Below are 12,097 nucleotides of genomic sequence, written 5' to 3'. Positions count from 1 at the left end.
ACTGTGGCTTATCTGCTATCCCCTCTCCTCTGCCCCTTCCCAGGTCAGTGTGACTTGGAACCAGGATTTCTCTGCTATGATAGTAACTACTTCCTTCCACACTCCATCTCCAGACTTGTATGGTCAGCAGGAAGAATGAGTGCCTGCACTAGGGTCTGCTGGACAGATGCTCAAGCTAACTGAGGGCAAGGACATTCCTTCTCATGGAGGGAGGCCCAAAGGGTGCGAGATGGAACTAAGTGTGCAGGTGACTTTTTTGGGAAGCCCTGGTGGGTGGGCTCAAATCATTGCTGGCTATCGGGCAAGGAAGAGACTGGGTAGCTGGTCATGAGAGCCCAGGCCAGAATGATAACCCCAGAGCAGTTCATTCGCAAGCCATTATTTAGGGGACAGTTCTGGAAGGAGGGTACCCACCCAACCTGGCATCTGCCTGTGTCTTCCCTACAGAAAACTGTCCCTTTTGACCTGAGACTCTCTGGGACCCTTTCTGGCTCTGCTGTTGGGACTGAGACTCTGAATCCAATTACAAAGTTAAATGTTTGTCATTCTCATTTTAAACTGTTTTTTATTCGAGATTTATTTATATTTTATTATATTTTATGCATATGAGTGTTTTTTGTATGTATGTCTGTGTACTGTGTGGATGCCAGGTACCCACGGAGGCCAGAAGAGGGCATCAGATTCCCTAGAACTCGAGTTACAGATGGTTGTGAGCCACCATATGGGTGCTGAGAATTAAACTCAGATCCTCTGCAAAAGTAGCAAGTGTCCTTAACCTCTGAGCTATCACTCCAGCCCTGCCATTCCCATTTGAAAACATGATCATATACAGCAGGAACCCTTGAGGGAGGCAGGTGAGGGGACCAGTCCTGTGTCACAGATGGAGACAGCAAGGACACACTGAGTTTCTGGGGCATGCAGTGAGCATCGCTGAGCTGGAGTTAAGAGTCCTAACTTAACAGTCTCTTCCTTGTGAGCTGTTTTTAGAACAGATATACTTTTTGAGGTACTTGATTGTTTGAAAATTATTTTACTAAGGTCTTGTTTACACTCACACGCATGCCAGAGCTATATACACATATATCTGTGCACACATCAAATTATTGTTGACATACTGTCTGTTCTTCTAGGATGGGGAAGGAACTGAAGTCATGTGCCACCACTGCTCAGCATCAGGCTGTTGGCTCCGGTGTCACACAGGACCTTGAGGGCTTCTGCAATGTCTACCATCCTCCTTTCCTTCTGGAATGTCCCTTAAAAACCTGCAAGAGCCACCTCTCCCACCCACAACCCCCAAACACTCTCTCAGTTCATCTCCTTCCCCATCCCTCTGTGCTCTTTAGCTCCAGGATATGATCCTTTCTTTAGAATATATATATATATATATATATATATATATATATATATATATATTTCACTCTGGGATGCCACTGTGTCTTCCTCTAATTCTGTCAGCCTCATTCCCTTGAGACAGGATCTGTCACTGAATGTAAAATTTGCCCTCTTGGCTGGGCCAGCTGTCTATGGTGCTTTTTTCCCCTGGCTCTTTTACAGAGGTACTAGGAATACAAACCCAGGTCTTTATGCTTGCACAACATGAAGTCCACTGAGCCACCCCTTCAGCACCCCTCTTGTACCACACATACTTTTTTGGAGACAGGGTCTTATGTATCCAGGCGGGCCTGGAACTCATCTTCTGGCCGAGACTTACCCTGAGTTCCTGATCTTCTTGTTTCCATCTCCCAGGTATTGGGACTAGAGGTATGGGCCACCATGCCAGGTTAGGACTGGGGTATGATTCCATGACACCTGCATCCTAACCCAGGTTCATAGCTCCATCAGCATTTGAGATAAACAAGAATCATCTCCCTAGCCTAAGAGAGGGACATAGTAACGTGACATTCCCCTCTACAAAGTTCACACTAGAGAGCAGCACAGTTCAGTTACAAACAAAACAACAATAAATAATGGCATCATATTTTAAAGTGAGTTCATGATTTATGTAGTACCCCAGGGAGCATGCTGGGCTGAGGGAAGTATAAAACACTAGGTTCAAGTGTCAGCTCGCTCTGTGTTCCCAGATTTACCTTGACAGAATGTGTGCTAGAATGTTGTTTGTGAGGGCTGGTGATGGATTCCCACCCCAACCAGGGAAGGTGCAGGTAACAAGAGGTGGGAGGCAGGGTGGGTTGCAGAGTAGGACTGTGCAGACTGCAGGTCTAGGCCTCAGACTCCCAAGGCCACAGCTGGGTGTGTGTTGTTTAGACCTGAACAATGGCAATTAGTTGTGAGCCCGAGCTTCTTTGTGTCTCAGGCTCTTCCTCTGAAAAGTCACTCAATGCTTACCTTAAGCACTGCATTTTTTGGGGGGGGAATGGACAGGATGAAACCCAGGTAGAGCTTATAGCATCCAACAGGTGGAACAGCTGGATTCGCTGGCTAAATGATTGGCTGTCATGATAGTGGGGGTGGTCCAGGGGCTCCTCTGGTGAGCTCTGTTGCCATGGCTTTTGTTTCTCTCTCCCCACTTCTCCTCCTCTTCTTCCTCCTCCTCCTTCTCCTCTTCCCCCTACTTTTCCATCTTCTGCAAAAAATGAGCTGGGAGAGGAAGTGAGCCCAATTACCCAACCTGCCTCCGAAGGCTCAGGATGCTAGTTCAGGATCTGTAGTTAAAGAATATAGAAAGGCAGAGTCTGTCTGCAACCCCGGACCATTGAGAAGGCAGCTGAGTCTCTGCAGATTTCCTAACAATGCCAGCCAAACTCCTCCAAGGTGACTGTCTGCCTGTTCACCTTACAGGTCAGTGCCTACAAAGCACTGATGACAGCGTGCATTGCCACTGACAGCCAATGAGAGAAGCAAATCCTTTCAAACAGTGGAACAGACAAAGCTTTCCCATGAAGCAGGGGGCTTGAGTGGAATCAGGAGTGCCTCCCAGGACTGGATGGTGGGTTTCCTGCTGTGGCCACTCAGGTGCAGTATAACTGACATTCTATACATTTACATGTGCTGAGGTGAAGAATGGGAGCACAACAAACTTGATCCTCAAAGACTGAATGGAAAGAAGCAGCCAGCTCCGTGCAGAAGGGTGTGTCCCTGGTGAATAAGTGGAATTCAAAACCAGCCTTCCCTGGGCAAAAAGATGAGAAGACCAGGCAGGCTGGGTAAGGATTGGGCTCACCCTTCCCCTACAATGGCATTAAAAATAGCTTCCTTTGTTGTGAGAACACACCTGAGCTGAGCTCCCTCCACTTCTCCCACTGGAATCCAATGAGAGGCCCAGCGGCCCAGCAGGTAAATCCCTCCAGGTGCCTAGTGTAATGAGAGGTCCCATGCTAATTCCCAGACTCCTACACGAAATCAGGGCTTTGTCCAGGCTCTTTCACTGAGAAGAAAGAGATGAAATGAACGCTGCCCTCAGAAGGGCCAGGAAAGCCCACATGAATATGTTTTGATTCCTGAGACACAAAACCACTTATCTGAGGGTTCATTTCGGTATTTAGAGCCCTGCACATATAACACGTTTCCATCTACTTGAATAGCCACCAATTGTCGCAGCAGATTAATCATTTACGAGCGTGTCAGCTTTGAGGTGAGATGATCAAGAGCAGGTGAAACAGGAGACTGCCCCACATGAAACTCCTGAGGACAATCAGTCCCCACATCGCACCTGCCCCTCACTAGGCCGCCTGCCACTCTCTCCATCTGAGCGGTGGGGTGGAGCCAGCTGGCCCCTGCCACCTCTGCCCTGCTGAGGTGGTTTCTCTGATTAGCCACCTGGGTGGGGCATGCTGCCATTTTCAGTTTGGAAGAAGCCTATCAGTCTGATGCTTGGGAAGAGAGACATCACTGAATTGTCATTCCCCCACCACCACCCCGCCCCCAAATGCGGAAAACATCAATTGCATTGCAGCTCCTCAGAGCTGGCACCACCTGCCACTTCCTTTCTCAGTGGTAACTAACACACTGTAGCTCAACATTGATTGATTCCAAGCAGCCTGATGCTGCCAACAAGGAGGTCTAAGGAAAACGCTACAACCTGACAGGATTTGTCTCAGCTTTAATAATACGAGTTTATTTTTATTTTCAGACTATAGTAGTTAGAGAGAGAAGTCCTTATACTGAGGAGAGTAGATGAAATATTCTTTAAAAAATTATTTCTTTATGCTTTTCCTTGGGGATAACAGTGGTTTCCTGACTCGTGCATCTCTTTGGAGATGGAGAAGATGGCAAACCTCTTTTCTGCAGCCTAGCATTCGTACCCCACCAGCGTTCAGAGAATGTTGAGTAAGTGGACAGTTGGGGAGACCACACTTAAGAACAATTCAGCTTGGGTAAAATTCTAAGCTTATGACTATCAAAACCTGTCTGGCTTGATTTTGAAGCTGTGAGAGTCTGTGAAATATGACCCAAGGCTGCAGCGTGACATCAGTTCTTCTTGACTTTCTACCCTACAGTTCTTCTGTAGTACAGAATCCTTTCACAATCCTGCTTTGTTGCACACACACGTGTACACACACACACACACACACACACACACAAAACGCAACACAACAAACAAAAAAAATGTCTTCAAGATGTGCTCTGTACATTTTGAGGTCTAGAACATTCTCTATTGTAAGGAGGCAAGTTCTCTTAAGTAGCTCAGCAGCCACAGTACAACAAGACCAACAATAGGACCAACAGTCACCCACTTCTGGCCATCTTGAGAGGATCCTTTTCATAACTAGTTAAACGTGCCAATTCTTTTTTACAGGGACAACCTAGGCACCATAAACTTAAACATCCTCAGTTAAATACATACAGACATCAAGCAGTACACTTTCATCTAATTGGGTGAATGGAAACTGTATACATCTTTTCCAGAACATATATCCCTCTGCATCCAATATTCTCAACGACTAGAGGATGAAAAAATTTTTTTAAGACACTGTCTATGTAACCCTGGCTGACATGGAATTCATTATGTAAATCAGGCTATCCTTAAGACTCAAAGAGATCCACCTGTCTCTGCTACCTGAGTGCTGGGCTCAAAGGTGTGTGCCACCAGACCAAAAATATTATTTTAATGATCTCCATACATGTTTGTTACTTTGCAAATCACTGCCTCAAACATTGAGGCATAATGTTGGCTACATGGTCATATCTTTGTTTTGAAAGCTGCTCTCCAAATGATAACCTAGGAGAATCAGAATGATGGGAAATCACATGACCCATGTCCACTAAACAGGAAAATAAAAATAACCAAAAGCGTCAGGTTTTGTAGTTAAGTAAATAAGTAAGAAAATGCCACCACTGTCCTCTGATAGTTGATATGAATGCACTAGAAGACTTGATTCTAGAAAATAAAAATAAAGAGGAAAAAAAGAAAGAGAAAGAAATAAAGGCAGCCGGGCAGTGGTGGCACACACCTTTAATCCCAGCGCTTGGGAGGCAGAGGCAGGCAGATTTCTGAGGCCAGCCTGGTCTACCGAGTGAGTTCCAGGACAGCCAAGGCTATACAGAGAAACCCTGTCTTGAAAAACCAAAAAAAAAAAAAAAAAGAAAGAAAGAAAGAAAGAAAGAAAGAAAGAAAGAAAGAAAGGCAGCCATTAGGGCCTTAGTGTCCTTTAGTGTTAGTGGTTGTACCTAACTATTACTCAAAACACGGGGTAACTGGGGTCAGACAAGATCTATATGCATCTAGATCTGGCTTATCACCAGCCAGGTTGACCATACAGACAGCATTTCAAATGGAAGTGGTTAACAGGTCAACCTAGATTGAGAAAAAAAATCCACTCATCATTTACAGCCAACAGCTACAAAGCACCTTTGGCTGATGAAACATTTAAACAGTCATGGAGATGAGTGGCCAGACACACACTTAAGAATCCTCTAGGCTCATCACTAGCAGCTTAAATCTCCTAAGGATTCCCATAAAAGGAGAACAGTCAAATATTTTACAACAAGATATATCACCACTCTTAATCTTGTCATCTTTCATCCCTGCGTGCACTGTCCAAAGTCTCAAGGAAGCCCAACATGTCGGCATGCTCAAGCCATCCATAACTGTGTTTTGCACATTTTAAATCTCTGTCTCTATGTCTTTGTGTTTCTGTCTCTCTGTCTCTCTGTCTCTCTGTCTCAGCCTCTCTCTCTCTCTCTCTCTCTCTCTCTCTCTCTCTCTCTCTCTCTCACACACACAGAATTCAATTTGGAGTTAGATAAATGGGGAACCACTGTCTGCACTGGGAATCAGAAGTGGTTTGTGTTTGTCTCACAGGGATCGTGCACACTTTTAAGATGAGCACAGGTGAGCATGGTGAAGCACCTTCCCCTGGTGCCACTCTGTTTGTTTTTAGTAGACATGTCATGTTTTATCAACAAGTGAAAGCTTCCCTTCTGCCACCACCACCTCCTCACTCAAAAAGCACTTCAAGGCCATTCATTTCCTAAAAGCACTTATTATGGTCCAGGATTGGAAGCAGAGCACTGTGGGAATAACAGGCTTCTCTAAGGCAGCGGATTTGGTGAAAACCAAGAATCCTGCTGGCATGAATTTAAAGTTTTATTTCCTTTTATTCTTTTTCAAAAAAAATTAAATTAAGGCTCAAATGTTTTTTGTTCAACCTTCATTGCTTATGTATATTATATTAAGGCTTATAAATATACCTGGTAAATTAAATTCACCCTGGATTGAATTAACACCTGCTATATGAGTTATTGGCTTTATTTAATCAGTAATCTCAGGGTTTTTCTGCTTTCTCTGGAAACACAATTTAAATATTAAGCTAATCTTTAAACTGCTGCTGCTGTGCCCTGACATTTGGAAACTGGTCAGCCATGCAAAAAAAGACAAATACGGTCGTATTAATGAAAAGGCGTTTCTTAAAAGTCTTAAAACATGTAACTCAATGAACAAAGAGAATGACTTTCTAGGGAGAAGACAATGCTGTCGTCTGCCTAGAACACACATTGTCAGGGCTGTCTCTTGGGCACTGCCAAGTTCGAGGGCCTTTCTCATGGTTCCATTATAGTCTTTTGGAAAAAAAATCTTGAGAATCTTCAACAGATATAAGGCCTAAAACTGATGTTTGTTTGTTTGCTTGTTTGCTTGTTTTTTGAGACAGGGTCTCTTTGTATGACCCAGGCTATCCTAGAACTCAGGCCGCACTCCTCCTGCCTCAGTTTTTCTCAGCAGGGATTACAAATGTGAACTACCATTACAGCTCATATGAGAGACATTGTTATTTTTATTATTTTTTAAGCAGTGGGGTCTAAATTCAGTGTCTGGGTGGGAAAGTAGGATGTTCTTGGCTCTCTGGCTTCAGCAGGGAAGGGTACCCTTAAGTCCTGCTGAGCTGACAGCCTCTGGAGAGAACAAAGTTTTCAAAGTGTTGGTCTTGGGTTCTTTCTTTGATGCGCTGTTCCTCTAGGGAATCCACAAGCTTGTTTCTTTGCTCAATCACCTGCATCATCTCCTTGAATATTTCTTGCTCCTCCTTTAGATCATTCTCATCTTTCTGGCCCTCTAAAGAAAAGAAGAATAAGGAAAAAAAAAATCAATGCTTGGACAAGATTGGGGCCAAGGGAGTTCTTAGCACAGGAGTTCACAATGGTTCTGGGCTTGTTGTGTCGTATGATTACAAGGAAGTGAATTTAACACCAAGGAGCTAGCTACCCACAAAACCACAGAGATAAGTAGGTGCTTTGTGTGGGAGGTCAGCTCGGGTTTCACCTTGAAAATGTGTGTGGACACGCTTGTATATGTGTGTATAGGGAGTAAACACTTGAGAGAACAAGAACCTAATATAGCCATTCTCTGTCAAGCCTCAACCTTCCTCCATTCCAAGAAACTGAACATGAGAAGGCTGTTCTCCTAAGCACATCTGAGCCACAGCAAAGCCAACTGCCATCAGGGGCTCCTATGCCAATGAGAGCAACACTTCTGTCATTTGTATATAATGATAAACGGCGCCTTTTGTTTTAAACATTCTGTGTATGTGTGCACGATTTCCTGTATCCCAGGCTGGCCTCGAACTTGGCAAATAGCTAAGACTGGTTTTGAACTCTGGATTCTCCTGCCTCTCCCTCCAATGATCTGGGATTATAGGCATGCACCACTATGACATGCATGTGGAGGTCTAACGCTATCTTGCAGGAGTTGGCTCTCACTTTCCACCATGTTCTGGGCAAGGTCTCTCTTGCTCTTTGCTGCCGGGATTACAGGCATGCACCACGATGGCTGGCTTGAATACCATTCTTAATAGTGCTGAATGGCGTGGCCTTATAGGGTTTCTTAGAAATAGAAATGGCTCAGCAGATAAAAGTGCTTGCTACCAAGCCTAATGACCTGAATTCAATTCCTAGGACCCACATAGTGGAAGGAGAGAAATGACTCCTACAAACTGTTCTCTGAACTCCACATGTGCGTTATGGTGTGCATATTCCCTACCCCCATGCATAAATAAATAAAAATGTAATTAAAAAGAAGAAATAGTCTGAGCCAGGTATGGTGGTACATGCCTGTAATCTCAGTACCTGGGAGGCTGAGGAGGGCTGCAGTTTAAGGCCAGCCTCAGCTATAGAAAGAAAATTTGAATTTGAGGGGAGGGGCCACTATACATCACTTCCATGGGTGGGAGATGATTTAGGAGACCATCAGAGCCCAGTCTTCACCTCGAGTTCATTATTTCTGTTCATTGCGACTTGGTTTTCAAATCTTAAACTGGGAATAAAATATATAACCCAAAATGATGATATCTGATATGTAATGGGCATGCCCAGTACTGAACCCACCCAGGAAGGCTGGGGTGATGCTGGGTTTGTGAGATCTAGAACTATCCTTGCTCCTTTAGACACAAAAGAGTCAGTGTAAGGAAGTCATTATTAGCAGTGTGGTGAGAGTGCACACCTTTAATCCCAGCTTTCTGGGGACAGGCATGTGAATCTCTAAGTTTGAGGCCAGCCTGTTCTACAAATGAGTTCAGGACAGCCAGGGCTACAGAGAAATCCTGTCTCAAAAAACAAAAAAAGGGGAGAAAGAGAGAGGGAGGGAGGGAAAGAAGAAAGGAGGGAAGGAGGGAGAAAGGGAGGGAGAAAAGGAGGGAGAGAGAGAAAGAGACAGACAGAGAGACAGACAGACAGAGACAGACAGACAGACAGAGACAGACAGACTGACAGACACAGAGAGAGAGAGAGAGAGAGAGAGAGAGAGAGAGAGAGAGAGAGAGAGAGAGAGGGAGAGAGGGACAGGGACAGAGACAGAGACAGAGACAGAGACAGGGACAGGGACAGGGACAGGGACAGGGACAGAGACAGAGACAGAGACAGAGAGAGACAGAGATTATAGACCTGGCCCATAAACCCACAGATACATCACAGAGTGACTGCTCTTCTCACTAGAGTCAATGAATTCATAAAGCTCTGGTGGGACAGCTGTCTCATACACAACTCCCTGTCACAGTCTCAGCCCACCACAGCAGGGAACATTCTTATTACCATTTCTAGTGTCCAGCAAAGGCAGGCCTGCCTTCCTCTTTTGCCCTCACAACTTTTCTGTCATCCTGTACTGTGATGACTGAGGCAGCTTCCTGCTGAGATCACAAACACCCAGTGAGGAAGGGCTGGCCTTTGCCGTGTGCCAACCTGCACTACCTTCTCAGTAAATGTTTGCTAACTGAAGGGTTAACTAAGTACATACATAGATACTGTGCTTGCTGGGTATGGTGGTGAATGCCTAGAGTCCAGCAGGTGGGAGGCTGAGTGGTATGGTTTTAATATGAGAATTTCTCTCACAGGCTCACATGTTTTAACATTTGTTCTCTACCTGGTGGCATTGTTTTGGAAGGTTTTCTGATCTTCCAGGAGGCAGGGCCTTAACGAGATGCTGGGTCACTGTCAGGAGAGGTAAGGTTTACAGCTCTGCCCTGCTTTTCAGATCTCTGCTTCCTGGTGTGCTAAAAGTAGATATGTGTTGCATGTTCCTCCCACTACAGATCCAGCCACCATGCCTTCCCACCATGATGGATTGTATCCCCTCAAACTGTGAGACAGAAGACACTTCAGGCATTTGGTCCTAACCATGAGAAAGGTAATAAATATACAGAGGCAAGAAGGCCAGCTCAGGATACACAAGACTTCGCCTTAAATAAAAATAAATTCCAAAATTAAATTGCTTTATTCCTATCAACACATGGGATGAAGGAAATGTGACCCTCACAAGTGAGTGATGGCGACTGGGGGCCCTGCTGGACAAAGAACAGGCTGGCTTTTCGTCCACCTCTGGTTCTCAGGCTGGTAGTTGTGCAAGGTGGGATGGGTTCTTTGCTTCTCTCTGTAGCATGACTTGCTCAATTGTGAGGTGTGTGTGTGTCTTCAGCAGGGGCCCCAAACGTACCCCATACTCACCATCCTTGAGCATTTTCTGTCGTAGTGTCTGCTCCAGTCTGCTCTGATGATCTTCTAGTTCTAGTTCTTGGGCCCTGAGTATAAGAAAATGTTTCAGCCATTAACAGGGAAACATGAATGGTGGCACCCAGAGACAGTGGCCAGTACAGTCTTTTTTTTTTTCCTGTTAAAATTGGCATCTTTTAGTATATCTAAATAGAGGGTATTGCCACTGTTGGGACCACCAGAGGTGCCCAGAAAGATGGCTGAAATGCGCTGGATTTGAGAGATGGTCAGACAAATGGAGAGGGGTTGAAGGCCTCCAAACTGCGCTTTAGGGTTTGCCTCTATGGGGAACAGCAGAGCACAGAATGGAGCTGAGTCCTCTTGGAAGGTCAGCTGCAGACTTAACTTTGGAGCCTGGGGATGCCCCAGCCATTTTGTACTATGTCCAATGTCCAATACCAGATGCTGGCCCATGCATTGTTGGGGGAACTCCCAATGCTACTCTGAAGTTCATCAGAGAAATGAAGGTTTAGACAGATGTGCTATGTCAAGAGGTAATAGCTTGGGTCACGTGATCCTCAAGCCTAGGGAAAGTACAGGGGAAAAGCACTGAGTGTCCCCAAGGGGTCAATGGGCACAGTAGCACATGTGCTCTCACCGAAACTAGAGGGTGAGAGAGAAGAGGGGGCTAGGGCCACTGCCCCTAGGCCACAATGAGGCCAAGGATCAGGGATGGCCCCCTCCATTCCTCCTGTCGGGACTTTCTCTTCCAGACCCAACCTGTGTTTCCATGTGTCCTGTGACAGTGTTGAGGTCACTCTACTCTACCCTGTTGTTGCCATGCTTTCTTATTTCGCTTCTTTGGTTTTGAGATGGGGCTTCTTGTAGTGCAGGCTAGCCTCAGACTTGCTGTGTCACCAAGAATGACCTTGAACTTCTGTTCTTTTGTTCTTCCCCCCACATATACACACCTTTACCCCTGCATACAGTGCTGGTGGTTTGGATGTCTGCCACTACACCTGTGGTGCTGGGGGTTGAACCCAGGGCTTCGTGCGCACTAGGCAAGCACCCTGCCAGCTAAGCTGCGTTCCCAGCCCTGATATTACTTTTACTTCTGTTTGGGCTAAAGTCCTGCTTTATTACTGACACTGACCATCTCTGGGCCCTCTGTAGGAGCTCAGAGGTGGTGGCAGCTCAGACGTCAGGGAGAATTCTCTGGACAAAGCTTAGTGACATGGAGGCCGCTATAGAATCAGCTTCAGTGTCATGTTGAAGCCCTGTCGTTCCTGGGTGGCTCGCAGCCAATGGCTGGGCATCATAGAGATATGAGAGCTGCCATGGTTGCCAGCCCTCGGATGGGTTGTCTCTAATGTTCCTGTGCCTTGGCTAAGACCCAGAACCACATTACTTACGCCTGGAACTACTCCTGCCCAAGTCTCTTTCCTTCCTCTTCTGTTTTTGTTTTTTGTTTTTGTTTGTTTTTTTAAAATAAAGAATCAGAACTGGGGAAGGGGCCCAAGACTCTACCTCTACCCATATCCTGCTCTTTATCCTTCACAGGTGTCATCTTCAAGGAATCCCATGTACCACTCGTTCTGTTTTAACTTCCCATCCCAAAGAGTCTGACTGGACACATCAATCTAAGACATCTCTCCTTGTTCATACAGGTCTTTCTCCAACCAGAACCTTTCCTCCAATATGTCTCTGTCTAGCACACATACCC

The 12,097-nt window shown here is 45.6% G+C and overlaps 1 protein-coding gene across 20 annotated transcripts in view; it reads right to left on the bottom strand.

The window, feature by feature from the left end:
* Positions 1-7,214: 7,214 nt before the first annotated feature.
* Mical2 (microtubule associated monooxygenase, calponin and LIM domain containing 2) overlaps positions 7,215-12,097 on the bottom strand; it is a 189,827-nt gene continuing 184,944 nt past the window's right edge. For all 20 annotated transcript variants that reach the window (XM_034505078.2, XM_076940966.1, XM_076940964.1 and 17 more), the window contains 2 exons: positions 10,390-10,463; positions 7,215-7,510 (listed from right to left, as the gene is read on the bottom strand). In XM_034505078.2, the coding sequence (XP_034360969.2) occupies positions 7,326-7,510; positions 10,390-10,463 (259 nt within the window). In that variant the 3' untranslated portion in view covers positions 7,215-7,325. The remainder of the gene's footprint in view (positions 7,511-10,389; positions 10,464-12,097) is intronic.

This window comes from Arvicanthis niloticus, chromosome 1, assembly GCF_011762505.2.
Source record: "Arvicanthis niloticus isolate mArvNil1 chromosome 1, mArvNil1.pat.X, whole genome shotgun sequence".
NCBI classification, from domain to species: domain Eukaryota; kingdom Metazoa; phylum Chordata; class Mammalia; order Rodentia; family Muridae; genus Arvicanthis; species Arvicanthis niloticus.
This window is presented reverse-complemented; position numbering and strand designations above follow the sequence as displayed.